General features: G+C 51.0%; 7 protein-coding genes across 7 annotated transcripts; 6 read left to right on the top strand and 1 right to left on the bottom strand.

Annotated features, from left to right (window-relative positions):
* Positions 1 to 334: 334 nt before the first annotated feature.
* N7443_007469 (mitochondrial 54S ribosomal protein mL58) lies at positions 335 to 940 on the top strand (the record flags this gene model as incomplete). The annotated part of the gene is made up of 1 exon (XM_056887525.1): positions 335 to 940. The coding sequence occupies one exon, from the start codon at positions 335 to 337 to the stop codon at positions 938 to 940; it is 606 nt and encodes a 201-aa protein (XP_056739216.1).
* A 527-nt stretch (positions 941 to 1467) lies between these two features.
* N7443_007468 (M20 family dipeptidase) lies at positions 1468 to 3338 on the top strand (the record flags this gene model as incomplete). The annotated part of the gene is made up of 5 exons (XM_056887524.1): positions 1468 to 1646; positions 1696 to 1727; positions 1824 to 1891; positions 1958 to 3075; positions 3155 to 3338. Coding segments are annotated over 5 exons (1581 nt in total), but the record flags the coding sequence as incomplete, so codon positions are not given.
* A 358-nt stretch (positions 3339 to 3696) lies between these two features.
* On the top strand, positions 3697 to 7686 carry N7443_007467 (DNA repair protein SMC6; the record flags this gene model as incomplete). Its single annotated transcript, XM_056887523.1, has 11 exons — positions 3697 to 3792; positions 3848 to 4765; positions 4815 to 5042; positions 5114 to 5673; positions 5725 to 5818; positions 5876 to 6141; positions 6203 to 6859; positions 6908 to 7010; positions 7073 to 7374; positions 7432 to 7480; positions 7540 to 7686. The coding sequence occupies 11 exons, from the start codon at positions 3697 to 3699 to the stop codon at positions 7684 to 7686; spliced, it is 3420 nt and encodes a 1139-aa protein (XP_056739214.1).
* A 757-nt stretch (positions 7687 to 8443) lies between these two features.
* Positions 8444 to 10145, top strand: dhh1 (DExD/H-box ATP-dependent RNA helicase DHH1; the record flags this gene model as incomplete). The annotated part of the gene is made up of 4 exons (XM_056887522.1): positions 8444 to 8487; positions 8543 to 8615; positions 8667 to 9263; positions 9321 to 10145. 4 exons carry the CDS (start codon positions 8444 to 8446, stop codon positions 10143 to 10145), a joined length of 1539 nt encoding a protein of 512 aa, XP_056739213.1.
* Positions 10146 to 11100: 955 nt separating this feature from the next.
* On the top strand, positions 11101 to 12451 carry N7443_007465 (putative mitochondrial tricarboxylate transporter (Ctp); the record flags this gene model as incomplete). The annotated part of the gene is made up of 9 exons (XM_056887521.1): positions 11101 to 11133; positions 11186 to 11240; positions 11295 to 11315; positions 11379 to 11510; positions 11569 to 11716; positions 11777 to 12034; positions 12091 to 12126; positions 12180 to 12329; positions 12394 to 12451. 9 exons carry the CDS (start codon positions 11101 to 11103, stop codon positions 12449 to 12451), a joined length of 891 nt encoding a protein of 296 aa, XP_056739212.1.
* A 109-nt stretch (positions 12452 to 12560) lies between these two features.
* On the bottom strand, positions 12561 to 13945 carry N7443_007464 (putative mitochondrial translation release factor (RF-1); the record flags this gene model as incomplete). Its single annotated transcript, XM_056887520.1, has 2 exons — positions 12561 to 13559; positions 13616 to 13945. Coding segments are annotated over 2 exons (1329 nt in total), but the record flags the coding sequence as incomplete, so codon positions are not given.
* Positions 13946 to 14070: 125 nt separating this feature from the next.
* On the top strand, positions 14071 to 15685 carry N7443_007463 (DnaJ and TPR domain protein; the record flags this gene model as incomplete). Its single annotated transcript, XM_056887519.1, has 2 exons — positions 14071 to 15039; positions 15110 to 15685. 2 exons carry the CDS (start codon positions 14071 to 14073, stop codon positions 15683 to 15685), a joined length of 1545 nt encoding a protein of 514 aa, XP_056739210.1.
* Between the last annotated feature and the right edge of the window lie 63 nt (positions 15686 to 15748).

Here is a 15748-nt window from a genome sequence, read left to right as displayed (position 1 = left end):
CATCTTGTGCCAGGTGATCAACGGAGATATTTATGACGGAGGGGTCAAGTAGCTGGTACTTGTATGTAAGCTCATAACGCCAAGTAAAGGAAGGTATCTAGTACTTTTTCTGTATGCAATACCAGGCCATTCCCGATCGAGCCAAGGACCAGGTCACGAGACCTAGGGAAAAAAGTTCGGGCTTCGACACGTCCACTTTGGCCCGTCACTCGGTTTTGGTGATCCCAGTTCCACCAGCGCTCTCCTTTCTGTACGTTCTTATCCTCACCTAAAGTAACATCGACATTGTGCTTACCGTGATATGTTGTAGTCATTCAATTGACCCGCAATTCCGATGGCTACCTCGATCGTGGCCCCCAAGCGGCCTTTCCTTACCCTGCCGTTTCTGCTCCCTTCTTGGACGGATTCTCTAGCGCTAGGGTCACGACGTTATCAATCTTCATACCGACGCACCAAGCAACGTCTACGTGTTAAGCCGGATGCCTCCTTCGGCCCGTCTCACGCCGGACAGGACCAGATCATCTACAATCCGCCATCCAGTGCTCCTACAGCCTATCACACTCCTAACAAATTCCTGCCCGCCGATGATGCTCGCAGATCGATGCTTGTCGAGAGCTTAAACTCCGTTACATCCAATGTCAGCGAACTCCCGGGCGTGTACAAGAGCGAGGCCGAGCGGAAATACCACCTGACACCCTCGGACATCGAAGAAATCCGCAATCTTCGAATGAATGATCCTATGACCTGGAGCAGATACAAGCTGGCTAAGCGGTTTGAGTGCTCGCCGATCTTCATTGCCATGGTTTGCGAGGCCAGCCCGGAAAAGAAGCAGATGCAGAAGCAGGTGTTGGAAGCAGTGCAATCACGATGGGGTGTGAAGCGACGGATGGCCAGGGAAGACCGACAGCTTCGTCGGGAGGCTTGGGGTCGGGATGAGTGAAGATTTGATCGTTGATCGCAGATCGCATCAGACTTGGAGGCTTGGTCCCCGAAGCTTGCGCGAAAATGTGATTGAGCGGCGCCATTGTAAAAACGCCATGTATTCTAAGTTTAGCATTAACCATGTATTCCCATCAAGTACCATATTCTTTTGTTCCTCGCATGAGTCTCTCCTCTATGTTCCTGAAATCGGGGTTCAAACTTGTAGAAGAAAAAAAACCCCCGTGAACCGAAAGTGGGTCAACCTGTCAATGAACCTCGCACATGTGCACTGGTGAAGACTCGCATGATTTCGCCGAAGCTTGATCTTAGTTTACGACTCTCTACCGGTAATAATAAGGGTCAATGGACGACTTCGTATAAAGCGGCTCTTGCATAGTACATAACTCGAGCTTGATTGGCCTCCTTGAGTTGATAAGGCCTCGTTTCGCATCCTTGGGCGAGACCTAATCACCACCACTGTGATAGGCGGCTACAGCCGGCACTCACAGGGTTGCAGATAATTACGTGATAACTTTTCGCAAAGGACGTCGTTGTCTGCAATGCCCCTCTTTCCCCCTCCGGATCTCATCGCTCGTCAAACCAGGGCATTCTTTACTTTCCCGGTTTTCTTCTCACGGTCCTCGTCCATTTGCCTCTCGCCGCTTCTTTTACGGATACATCAGTGACACCAAAATGGCGCCGCAGCTCGAGCCCTTTTTCAAGCAGTAGGTTGTTGTTGTGTTTTTGACCGGATCAAGCTGACATGCTGTCTAGGGTCGATTCCTCGTCGGAGACCTTCATTGATCGTACGCCCCCCGTTCTTCATCCGCGCTCGTTGCAGGGGCTTCGCCCTCACGACAGGAGCTAGTTATAAGGATCGAAGTAGCTGACTTTTTTCCAAGGTCTGCGCAAAGCAGTTGCTATCCCGTCGGTTTCGGCGCAGGATGAGAACCGCAAGGATGTCTTTCGCGTAAGTCTGTGTCAAGCTTCTACCCCGCATACACAATGACTGATTCGTGTTCTTTCCCTCCAAAAGATGGCTCAGTTCCTAGCCGACGAACTCAAGGCGCTCGGTGCCGAGGTCGAGCAAAGACCCCTGGGCAAGCAGCCTGGCAAGGAGCACCTCGACCTCCCACCCGTCGTTGTTGCTCGTTACGGTAACGATAAGAACAAACGCACCATCCTGGTCTATGGTCACTACGACGTGCAGCCCGCTCTGAAGGAGGACGGTTGGGCCACGGAACCGTTTGAGCTGACCATCGATGAGAAGGGTCGGATGTTTGGTCGTGGTTCCACGGACGACAAGGGTCCCGTGCTCGGCTGGCTCAATGTGATCGAGGCTCACCGCAAGGCCGGCGTGGAGATGCCCGTCAATCTGCTCTGCTGCTTTGAGGGAATGGAGGAGTACGGCTCCGAGGGTCTGGACGATTTCATCCAGGCTGAAGCCAAACACTACTTCAAGGATACCGATGCGGTCTGCATTTCTGATAACTACTGGCTCGGCACGGAGAAGCCCTGTCTGACCTACGGTCTGCGTGGTTGCAATTACTACTCCGTGAGCATCTCCGGTCCCGCCCAAGATCTCCACAGTGGTGTATTCGGTGGCTCTGCTCACGAGCCCATGACCGACTTGGTGAACGTTTTATCCAAGCTGGTAGATGCTCAAGGCAATATCCTCATTCCCGGGCTCATGGATCTGGTAGCCCCTTTGACTGAAGAGGAAAAGGCCCTGTATCCTAACATCAGTTATACCATGGACAACCTTCACGAGTCGCTCGGCAGTGAGACCGGTATTCACCCAACTAAGGAGCGAACCCTCATGGCCCGCTGGAGATACCCTTCCCTGTCGATCCACGGTGTCGAGGGAGCCTACTCTGCCCCAGGAGCCAAGACCGTCATTCCCGCCAAGGTGATTGGTAAGTTTTCCATCCGCACCGTGCCCAACATGGAGAGCGCGGATGTGAATAAGCTGGTGTTCGACCACATCAAGGCCGAGTTCGCCAAGTTGAACAGCAAGAACACCCTGGATGTGTGGCTTCAACATGATGGCAAATGGTGGGTCGCTAGCCCCAAGCACTGGAACTTTACCGCCGCCAGCAAGGCCGTGGAACAGGTCTTCGGTGTTGAGCCCGATATGACCCGTGAGGGTGGAAGGTACGTTTCATGCCACTTAGAATCCCATGAGTGGCAGCATTCCCCTTGTGACGAATCTGAAAGCTGACTGAATCCACAGCATTCCTGTTACATTGACTTTCGAGCAAGCCACTGGCAAGAACGTCCTGCTGCTTCCTATGGGTAGCTCTACCGATGCCGCTCACTCCATTAACGAGAAGCTGGATCGGAGAAACTACATCGAGGGAACTAAGCTGTTGGGCGCTTATCTCCACTACGTTGCTGAGGAGCCCACCTCGGCTTAGAGGTTGTCGTGGAAGCAAATCCCCTTCGGAACGGGACAGTCGAATGAAGCGTTATATTTCCTATTTTTGAATGGACTATGTTTCTCGGTCTGATCAAATGGGATTTCATTGAATCAGAATTATCTGATATTCACGTAGTTTCTTAGCTTTAGAGTGGAGGCCACTTATGTTTCCCACTTTGTAACTATAGGTCTTTGACTTTGGCGGGGAAGCCCCAGCTTACTCATCCTCGTCGACGCGAAAGTGCGCGCCCAGACGCGACCGCTTTTGTGTCCTCTAAACTTCCGTGGCCTGATATCTGCATGACACTCGTCGCTATGCCCTAGTCTCTCGTTATCCATTATCCTCCACCGCATAAATGCCGTCTCTCAAACGCATGCCGTCGTTCCCGAACGCTGGAGACCAGAGCAACCAAGGCTCTGAGAGTGCTGGATCAGGCTTCTCATCATATTCGGTATGTGCTCAAATCAAGCAGACGCAGTGAGATCCCTATGCTGAAAACAGAGTAGCGAAAGCGACAGCGGACCACAGAATCCTCATCCTCCAATAATGACATGGAAGCTAGCTATCATGACTCCGATACAGCCTCTCTCCCTGATGATCTGACTATGGATGATGCCGAGCTGGAACTTCGGCAAACACAACTCATTCAAGAGAAATACGCCCAAGTTGAGGAAGATTCAAATATCCCCGCCGATCATGGAATCCTCGAACGCGTTGAATGCTACAATTTTATGTGTCATGATCACTTCCAGGTGGAATTGGGGCCGCTGATCAATTTCATCGTCGGGAAGAATGGCAGTGGTAAAAGCGCGATCTTGACAGGCATCACTCTTTGTCTGGGAGGCAAAGCATCTGCCACCAATCGCGGTCAGAGCTTAAAAAGTTTCATCAAAGAAGGCAGAGAAAACGCCTCCATTGTCGTGCGGATCAGGAACCAAGGAGACGGCGCCTACATGCCGGACGACTATGGAAAATCCATCATTGTGGAACGCCATTTCTCCAAAAACGGAGCGAGCGGTTTTAAAATCAAATCCGAGAATGGCCGCATCGTTTCAACCAAAAAAGCCGAGTTGGATGCCATCACCGACTACTTTTCCCTACAGATTGACAATCCCATGAACGTTTTGTCGCAGGATATGGCTCGTCAGTTCCTCAGTACCTCGAGTCCTGCGGAAAAGTACAAATTCTATGTTAAAGGTGTACAACTAGAGCAGCTGGATCAGGATTACCGTCTCATCGAAGAATCAGTTGACCAGATCGAGGAGAAACTGAGAGGCAAAGTACAAGACCTTGGCTTCCTAACCAACCGTAAGGATGCAGCGAGGAAAAAATTGGAGCTCTCTGATCAGCACGATTCTTTGAGAGAGCGAAAAAGAAACATCTCGCATCAGATGGCTTGGGCACAGGTCGAGGAAATGGAAAGAGTCAGTATACCGGTGTAACTTTGCATATTGCTTTTGCTGACAATCGCAGAAACGAGATGTTTTGAACGACCAGGTTTCCCTGACCGATAGCCAGATAGCAGATGCTGAAGCTGCAATCGGTCGGTTTGACGACGCGCTTCAGGCCGTTGAGGCCGACTCCGAAAGAGCAGCGGAGCATGCATTCCGAGCCGATTCCGTGTGTGAGGAAGCCCGCGGCGGGAGAGAAAAAATCAAGGAGAAGCTGGACGAAACAATCAGTCAGCGTCATGATCTCCAGGTACGTATGCTATAACAACGCACGACCCTCAAGAATACGCAAGAGCTTCCCCGTGTCTGACATGATTACAGGCCGAACAAAGACAGATCAAAGAGTATCTCGAAGCTGCGAAGACTAGAATCGCGGAGACTCAACAAAAAATGGATGACGAAAACCGACGACTCGCAGAGGTGAGTGATGGAGGATACGCTCGAAGACAGGAGGAGTGTGAGCAAGCCGTGACTCGAGCTACTGCAGCACGCAGAAAATACGATGAACATCAACCTAGTGTCGCAAGCTTGCATGAAGATGTCAAAACTGCTAGCAAAGATATGGAATCGGCGCAAAGGCATTGTGATTCTAAAAGGAACGACGTCAGACAGGCAGAAGACAGACTGCGGGCTCTGACGAGGGAGGATGGGCACCGACGCGACGGCTTTCCGGACAGGATGCCGGCACTTTTGAAAGCCATTCAGCAAGAAGGATCGTTCACTAGTAAACCGATCGGGCCAATAGGTGCACACATCACCCTGCTCAAGCCGAAGTGGTCTTCTATTCTCGAAAATTCATTTGGTGGCACCCTCAGCAGTTTCATTGTGAGCAATAAGAGAGATATGAGTATTCTCTCGAGCCTCATGGTGAAGGTAAATTGGTGAGTATCAACACGATGTGATATATCAAACATATCTAACATCCAGTGCAGCCAGTGTCAGATCTTCATTGGACAAGGTGGTCACATCGATACCTCAGCTCATGAACCCGATCCCAATTATGATACGGCGTTAAGGACATTACAGGTGTGGCAGGCTCTTCAAAGCTAACTAACTATGTGCTAATAATTTTAATCTATACAGATCGACAATCCCATGGTGCGACGACAGCTTATCATCAATCACGGAGTGGAACAAATGCTGCTGATTGAAGACCTAGAGAAAGCCTCGGCCGTTCTGTTTGATGGTCAACGACCGAGGAATGTCAAGCGCTGCTTTTGTATCGACTCAAGAGATCGACGCCGAGGAATTCATCTCTCGTACAACCGTATGGGTGAGCCCAGCCAGGCGCCAGTGGGGGTGTACCACGGCCATCCCCGCATGCAATCTGATCTGGCCTCACAGATCAGGTAAGATCTGTACCCGCACTATGCATCATCCAATATGCTAATATATTTCTCTGACGTCCAGCGCCCAACGTGAAGTAATCCAAGATTTGAAACGTCAACTGAAAGATTTGGAACAGGAACTTCAATCTTCTCGGGTCCTTTGGGAGAACTGCAAGCAAGCAGTTACTCGACATGCGCAACAAGAGAAAGATTTGAGAATCGAGATGCAAAGAATGGAGGACCATCTAGAAGCACTCCGAGATGCCGTCGACAAAGACAATGCCGAGGACGGGCAGATCGAAAGTCTTCGGGCCGCTCTTCAGGAAGCCGAAGATGAAAAAAGCCACTACGAAATGGCATACGGTGACAGTCAGGCGGCAATGAGTGAACTTATGGATAAACTGAAGTTGGTTCGGCGAGAAATCAAGGCGCAGGACGAAAAAATCCTGGCCTTGGAAAAAGCGTCAAACGTTGCTCAAAGCGAAAACTTGCAGGTGCAAAATAGACGCCGTGAGCTCATCAGTGACAAGAATACTGCCCTTGCAAGCATTGCGGAACAAAAGAGGGACCGAGATGAGTTCAAGGAGAAACTAGACGAGGCGTCATCAGCTGTGCTGCATTACATCGACAGGGCAAGCAATGTTTCGGCGCGAGTTCCAGTCGACGAGGGGGAAACCGGTCATAGTCTCGATCAGAAGCTGGTGAGATTGGAAAAGGACTTGGCGCGTTATGACGCAGAGTAAGTCTTTCGCTCTGCTAACTCGATCTTGTCATTAACCACCGATAGATTGGGGGCACCACGAGACGAGATTGCCGCAGAGGCTGGTCGAGCAGAAACCGCGTGGAGGCAAGCGAAGGACGAGGTAGACAACTTGACGAATCTTGCCCAAGTAAGTCAAGTGCCAATTGCCGATAAGAAGAACTTCCCCCCGCCTGGCTGACGATTTTGCAGTTTTTCAAAGATACTCTTAACGAACGAAAGAAAAGATGGGAGATCTTTAGATCACATATTTCATCTCGCGCCAAGGCACAATTCACTTACCTTCTCAGCGAGAGAGGTTTCCGCGGTCGACTACTTACAGACCACATTGGAAAATTACTAGACGTTCAGGTCGAGCCCGATATTACCAAGGAGGACAGCACTGGTCGTGGTGCAAAGACCCTCTCTGGCGGTGAGAAATCCTTCTCGCAAGTGTGTCTACTGCTAGCACTCTGGGAAGCTATGGGATCTCCTATCCGCTGTCTGGATGAATTGTACGTCATTTTCCCTTTATAGCCAATATCTTCGGCTTCGCTAACTTGATTCTGTAGCGATGTGTACATGGACCACATAAACCGAAAGATGGCCATTGATATGCTGGTAGGTTCTTTGTATTTTTTTGACCCTTCACCTGTCGACTTACTGACTGTCTCTGGCAGATGTTTGCTGCTCGACGCTCAATCGGGCGACAATTTATCCTCATCACACCGGGGAGCAAGACCGACATCACCATCTCCTCCGACGTGCGGGTCAAGGAGTTGGCTGAACCCGAGCGTGGGCAAACCACCTTGAACTTTCAGCGCTAACGGTGCAGGGAATCACTTTTGATCTATGCCTAGTATAACTCTTCCAACGATAATACCCTACCTATTCATCCGTCTTAGCAATAGCACGATCTTTACAAAAGGCTACATTGTCCATGAGGCTTCTAGATATGACGGGTAGCTTCAAGTCTCAAGGTATCTATACGAATGTCTAGAATAATCTGAGGTGGCTGTTATCATGATTTATCTTATGCAATGTGCGAAATGAGATAAATCATCCCGTACAACGTTCGAAGTGAGGTAAAAGTGAAGGTCATCGTCTCGTGTATGTATCACGTGATCACCGGTCCCGCCGTTTCGGATTCCCACGCAGGCCTTTTGACTTCCGGAATCCCTTCACACTTGTTGAACCTCCTCCTCCCATCCCACCTTTGATTTTCACGTGTCCAATTTCCACATATTTGGTCTCATACTCTCAACCAACTGGGCATCCGACTCAACTATTCCTCGATTCCAAATCCTGCCATCTGAACCACAAGTCCCAATTTCAACCCCATCTCGTGCGCTATCTCAAGTTACAGCTTGAGCAAAGTCTCATCGAAAACGTGATTACCGCCTCCTCAGTCTTCCTTCAACCTGTTCACATCACACAACCTTCTCATAAGAGCACTTTGGACTGAACCTGCTGAGCCCTGCTTCGTTATTCAGTTCTCCGTCCGTTGGTGCTTAGTTCCAACATATTGACGGTCTCAACAACACTCGACTTCCTCTCTCACACATTTGATATCCTCTCGTCATAATGGCGGACGCACTCGCCTCACAACTCAGCAACACCCAGCTTGGGTAAGCTTGCAGTCGTCTCATTTACTGGCTTGGACAGACCTGACTTGCCTCTTAGGGAAGGAAACACAGAACAAAGACTGCAAGACTCACTGAAACTGCCCCCCAAGGACACGCGCCCTCAGACTGAGGTGATTCAGATACCTTTCGGTTAAGCAATACGTCACTAATCACATTTGCAGGATGTCACCGCTACCAAGGGCCTCGAGTTTGAAGATTTCTATATCAAGCGTGAGCTTATGATGGGAATTTTCGAGGCCGGTTTCGAGAAGCCTTCCCCTATCCAAGAAGAAACGATACCCGTTGCTCTTACTGGCAGAGACATTCTGGCCCGAGCAAAGAATGGCACCGGAAAGACCGCCGCCTTTGTTATTCCTACTCTGGAGCGCATCAATCCCAAGAGCACGAAAACTCAAGCTTTGATTCTAGTCCCTACGAGAGAGCTAGCTCTTCAAACATCGCAAGTCTGCAAGACTCTTGGGAAGCACTTGGGCGTCAACGTTATGGTCACCACTGGTGGAACCGGCTTGCAGGATGACATTATTCGACTGAACGAGCCCGTTCACATCCTGGTTTGTACACCTGGACGAGTGCTGGATCTGGCCAGCAAGGGTGTGGCCGATCTTTCCGAGTGTCCCACTTTCGTGATGGACGAGGCCGACAAGCTGCTGTCCCCCGAGTTTACTCCCGTCATTGAGCAGTTGATGGCCTTTCACCCTAAAGATCGACAGGTCATGCTTTTCAGCGCTACTTTCCCGCTCATCGTCAAGACCTTCAAGGTAAGATAATCGAATCCCGCCCCAATGAAAACCGGCCCCCATAATAACTTGTATCAGGACAAACACATGCGCAACCCTTATGAGATCAACCTCATGGATGAACTTACTCTAAGGGGTATCACGCAATACTATGCTTTCGTGGAGGAGAAGCAGAAGGTTCACTGCTTGAACACTCTATTCTCGAAGCTCCAGATCAACCAGTCAATCATCTTCTGCAATTCAACCAACCGCGTGGAACTTCTAGCGAAGAAGATCACGGAACTGGGATACTCGTGCTTTTACTCACACGCCCGGATGCAGCAGCAGCACCGTAATCGCGTGTTCCATGATTTCCGCAATGGCGTGTGTCGCAACCTGGTCTGCTCCGACTTGCTGACTCGCGGTATCGATATTCAAGCGGTCAACGTCGTCATCAACTTCGATTTCCCTAAGAACGCGGAAACTTATTTGCACCGCATCGGTCGTTCGGGTCGATTCGGACACTTGGGTCTGGCTATCAACCTCATCAACTGGGAGGATCGTTTCAATCTGTACAAAATTGAGCAGGAACTCGGCACTGAAATCCAGCCTATTCCCCAGAACATTGACAAGAAGCTTTACGTTTACGACTCTCCCGAGAATATCCCACGTCCGATCTCCGGTCCGCCTCAGCCCCAAGTCGGAAGCCAGCAACCCGGAAATGGCGATCGTCAGCCTCGTCGCCAGAACCACCATCAGCACCACCATCACCAGAACGGTGGCCAATACTACAATAACCATGGCCGTGGCTCCTACCGTGGCGGTCGTGGCCAAGGTCCGCGCCGTGGACCCTCGAATGACCCTAACCGGGCTCCCCTGACTCCGGGTCAAATCGCGCCCAAGCCTCCGGCTCCCGTCTCTTAAAGGTCTCATCTCTTCGCCATACCCTTCTCCAATAACTTTTGCTACGGCTACGCCTATTGTTTACTTCTCGATTTTTCCACCTTCCAATTATCTTACCACCCTCTCGCCCTCCTTTGAAGGTGGGCCTATGGTTGTTCGATAGCGGAGATGGACTTTTCTTCGCTTTTGTGCATTCTTCTCCTGCCACGATGATACGTTACTTCGCGACATGTGTATCATAATTCCCCCGTTCTATGTTTTGTGTTTCCTGATTTCTCCCTCTTGTTCCCCTGGGCTTTATGGCCATTGGGAATGCTGGGTTTGAGAAAGGGTGCATTTGTTCCGGTGCCGTGAGTCTTCTGCGTTTCTGGATTGCCGTGCAAATGTGTACATACGCTTGTCCGCGGTTGCATTTCGAAGGATTGCAAAGCGGAAGGCGTTTTATGGCATCTTATCGGTTGACTTTGGCGTTTATACGGAGTCGGACCCCTTTCTCATTTTTCTGACCCATCTTGACCACTTCGTCCCCGCTTCTCGAACAGCCTCCGACGTATCCCTTGATGTTCGATTCCAACTCAAACTCTTCGACCTCGGACCTCTCCAGGTTCCCCTTCTACCTGATATGGTAGCTTCGGACATTATCTTCTGTTGACATCTTATCCTACTATGTGGTCTGCGAAGACGAACAATTTCGTCGGACCCTTGATGCCTCTATAACCCTCCCCTTGATGTCAACATGCAAAAACACCTCCCACCACAAAGAAAACGAAAAAAAAAAAATCGGAGGAACACTAGATGCTAGGCGCGTTTATGTAGTATCTCGTGAATTGACAAGTTCCCTCTGATGTTGTGTGCGTGGTAGTTGTAAAAGAAGTAAAGCAAAGCAAAATGCGCGGAGTGGGGCTGCGGCAGACCGTATAAGATCGACCAGAGACCCGAGGTCCAACGCTCTGGCATCGCCCTCTTCATTGTCGACATGGCCACGGCAAGCAAGGACCAAAACGCCAAGGTTGGTCTCTCAATTCCATCAACGATTTACGATTTCGAGCTAATCATCCCAGCCTGGCGTTCTGCGCTCCATTATCGCGGGCTCCACCGCTGGAGCCGTGGAGATCGGTAAGGACATCCCACCGTGTATCACCATATTGAGCTAACGAGTTCTTCTCGCAGCAATTACCTATCCCGCTGAGTGTGCGACTAATTCCTGACCCCTCGGTCTCCCCTCTCTCCTCCCTAACTAATTGATTCCCCCAGTCGCAAAGACCCGCACGCAACTCAATCGCCGTCTTGCCGAGGGCCAGAAACTCCCGTGGCCGCCATTCGGCAAGCAGTGGTACGCAGGATGTACAACACTGATCATCGGTAACTCTTTAAAGGCCGGAATTCGTACGTTGATCTCTGAACCATCGCTCAGATGCACCGCTCTGACTCGACATTACCTTAGGATTCGTCGCCTTCGATGCGATCAAGGCAACCCTCCAGGATGAGAACGGCAAGATCTCGGGGCCAAGGACCGTTGTGGCTGGATTCGGGGCGGGATTCACCGAGTCTCTTCTGGCTGTCACTCCCTTTGAGAGTATCAAGACTCAGCTGTCCGTAACGACTAATCATCCCCTTGATTTTTCAACGTAGAGCTGACGCGATGTCTCTAGAATTGATGACCGGAAGGCGGAGAAGCCGCGCATGCGTGGCTTCCTTCATGGGAGCAAGATCATTTTCCAAGAGAGAGGCATTCGGGGCTTCTTTCAAGGCTTTGTCCCCACTACGGCCAGACAGGCAGCCAACTCGGCCACTCGATTCACCAGTTACACCACCTTGAAGCAGCTTGCAGAGGGCTACGTCGCCCCGGGTGAGAAGCTGGGAACTCTAGCTACCTTTGCAATCGGAGGTGTTGCGGGTCTCATCACCGTGTACGTACCGGGTATACCCCCATGATTGCGTCTCTACTAACAGCATGTGTGCCCAGATACGTGACTCAACCCTTGGATACGGTGAAGACGAGGTCAGCTTCCACGATTATCAAAGTTCCTGGGCAAATTACTAATGTTGGAACAGAATGCAATCCCTCGAAGCCAGCAAAAACTACAAGAACAGCTTTGTCTGTGCCGCAAAGATCTTCAAGGACGAAGGCGTCCTTACTTTCTGGTCCGGAGCCATGCCACGTCTAGCTCGACTGATCTTGAGCGGAGGAATCGTGTTCACCATGTGCGTCCATGCCTTATTTGTTTTGACCGGAGTCATTGATAGCTAACGATGAACAATCTGGCAGGTACGAGAAATCGATGGAATTGCTGGATCTCGCAGATCCGGAGAGAAAGTACATTTGAGATAGGTAATCTTGGAACCTGGACAGAGTTTGTTCCTCGTTGGAAATGTGCTATAGAACATATGGTATCTTTTCATTTTTAAATGTACAATAGGAGAATACTGCCAGTCCTATTTCTTCTCCTTTGCGAGCTCATCGGCCACCATAGCTTCGACCTCACGGTCTGCCATCCAGGTGCGCACACTCTCCATGACTGTCTCGAGTCCATCGCCGCCTTCAAGGACGTCGTCCAGGTTGTGAATCGTAAGACCGGTCCGATGATCTGTGCAGCGACTCTGGCCGTAGTTGTATGTTCGAATCTTGTCACCGCGGCCCATGCGAGCCACTCCGCCTAATACGCCGCGTCGAAGTTGAACCAACTCTTGCTCTCGGGCTTCCTGGCGAGCCTCTGCTATTTTGGCCCGCAGAACCTGCCAGGCTTTCCTTCGATTCGCCTGCTGGGACCGTTCGTCCTGCATGGAAACCACTGTGCCCGTGGGGGTATGTGTCAACCGAATGGCGGACTCGGTTTTATTCACATGCTGTCCTCCCGCGCCTCCGGCCCTCATCTTCTCGATACGCACCTCTTGTGGATCGATATAGTAGTCACTACTCGGGTCTTCGAAGTTCAAGGCATTGTCCATACCGCTTCCACTTTCTGGGAAGCTGGGCAGGACCATCACGCTGACGGCGCTGGTGTGAGTACGGCCCTTAGTTTCGGTTGCCGGTACCCTTTGGACGCGGTGCACACCTGACTCGGTTCTCAAAAGATTGTAGGCACCTTCGGCTTCAATTTCAATCACTGCCTCACTCAGGCGATCCTCGGAGGGACCGTCTTCGACATCCTGCTTCAAGATCACCGGTCGCAGGCCTCTCCGAGAACAAAAGGTCATGTACATCCGTAGCAGCTCATACGCGAACAGGCCCGCCTCATCCCCTCCAGCACCAGGACGAATCTCAAGCAAGCAGGGAAGATCAGCAAATGGGTGCTTGGGGATCAGCGACTTCTTCAATCGATCCGATATGGTAGGTAGAGCCTCTCTACTGCTCTCCAAGTCCTCTGTTGCGAGAGAGCGTAATTCGGCATCGGTTTCGGCATCCTCGAGGAGGGATATCAATTCGACAATAGACTTCGGGTGCGGGTTAGAGCCAGGAGATAAAAGAGAAAAAGAGTAATTGCGCCCACCTCATTCGCATTATCCCATTCCTTCAGGACGTTCGTGACCGGGGCCAATTCACCGGCTCGCTTTGCAACTCTGGTATCGAAAGATTCTAAAAGGCTGTCTGATAATTTGGCATGTTCGGTGGCGAGCAATCGAGCTCTGGTTAACAAGACCGGAGAGAGGCCGGAATCTAGCAATGGATGATTAGAATAACGCAAAATTGCCCGATTGGAATAACGTACCAGTGTGTGAGTATCGCAGAAACGGTCTCGGGCCGAATCTGACAATTGAGAGAAATCGACCGCATCGTAGCATCCTTGGGACGAGCGCACAGGATAAGGTGTTGGAGTTGGACTTGCGAGGCGACGTTGCCCGTAATTTATTGTACGGTACACGTAAAGGCCACGGCGACGAGCATTCCACCTTTCACGACCTTCTTTTCTCTCTCTTTATCTTTGTCGATGCTCGACATTTCAAAATGCGCGTTTCTCTCGAGTCACTAACAGCCATTCTGGCCTGTCTCTCTACTGGATATGCCATTCAGATTCCCCCCGATACGACGCTCTCCGAATTGATCACCTCCGCGAAAGCGCAACTTGCCAAGGGCTCGCCCCGAGACGCTTTAGTATACTTCGATGCAGCAGTCACTCGCGACCCAACCAACTATGTGACGATCTTTCAACGAGGTGCCGCCTATCTTTCAATAGGAAAGAACTCGCAAGCCTCGGAGGATTTCAACCGGGTGCTGGAGCTAAAGCCGGACTTTGAAGGCGCGCTTCTCCAACGGTCTCGCCTCCAAGCCCGCTCTGCACACTGGCAAGAAGCCCTCCGCGACCTTGAACACGCCGGAAAGAAGACTTCTGTGGAATATAAGGAACTTGAGGAGGCCCGGGATGCAGCGACCCTGGCTCTTGCCGCCGAGAAGAAGGGTGACTGGGACGCATGTGTCTCGCAAGCCGGGATCGCCATCATGAAGGCTAGCACCGATCTGCCTCTCCGGCAGGCACGAGCACACTGTCGCTTCGAGCGAGGCGAGGTCGAAGAGGGAGTCAGCGACCTTGCGCATGTTCTCCAAATCTCCCCGAGCTTGGTGGAGCCTCATTTGCAGATGTCCTCAATGTTGTTCTATTCCCTTGGAGACAGTGATCGTGGTCTGGCTCAGATCCGCAAATGTCTCCACGCAGATCCTGATTCAAAAGCCTGTAATCATCTCTACAAACGAGAGCGGCAACTGTCAAAGATATTAGGAAAGTTGCACAACGCCCTGGAGGCGCGCAAGTTCAGTAATGCTGCAAAACTCATGGTCGGCGATGCTGACGAGAGTGGTTTGATTGCCGACGTCAAGGCCGATGTGGCAGATGCGAAGGAGGCTGGTCACATTCACCGTGCGGCATCCAATAATCTATATGTTTTCCTTGTTGAGAAGACATGTGAAGCATACCGGGAGGTTTGTCGCCCCTCTTCTTTCTTTTCTTCTTCTCCTCCTCGGGGACCGTTCGTTCTAACATAAATACTAGATGCGTATGGTCAAGAAGGCTGGACCTTATTGTTCCGAATCTCTTCAGTTGGTCCAATATTCCCTTCACGGTCTATTGTACCAGGCCCAGACCGAGTTGGACCAGGATCAATTTGATGAGGCTGTTCGCACGCTTAATACGGTCAGGGAACACCATCCTCACTCCCAGGAGGCTCAGAACCTTCTTCAGAAGGCCCAGGTACTCCTGAAGCGCTCGAAGCAGAAGGATTACTATAAGGTCCTGGGTGTCAGTCGCGATGCAGATGACCGGACTATCAAGCGAGCCTATCGGCAATTGACGAAGCAGCATCATCCAGACAAGGCCGCTTCCCAAGGGGTATCCAAGGAAGATGCCGAGAAAAAGATGGCCTCAATCAACGAGGCATACGAGGTCCTTTCGGACTCGGAATTACGAACTCGATACGACAACGGCGACGATCCCAACGACCCCGAGGCGCAAGCGCAACGAGGCAACCCATTCCAGGGGAGTCCCTTCGGCCACGGCGGTGGCCAGCAGTTCTTTTTCCAGCAGGGCGGACCACAGTTCAAGTTCTCCGGTGGTTTCCCTTTCCGCTGATCCTTTATTCTCGCTATTTTCATTGTAGAACATACAACGGTGTTTCTTGGAGTATCCCAGTCT

The sequence above is a fragment of the Penicillium atrosanguineum genome (genome assembly GCF_028827265.1).
Source record: "Penicillium atrosanguineum strain IBT 20685 chromosome Unknown utg000006l_segment0_segment0, whole genome shotgun sequence".
Classification (NCBI taxonomy): Eukaryota; Fungi; Ascomycota; class Eurotiomycetes; order Eurotiales; family Aspergillaceae; genus Penicillium; species Penicillium atrosanguineum.
This window is presented reverse-complemented; position numbering and strand designations above follow the sequence as displayed.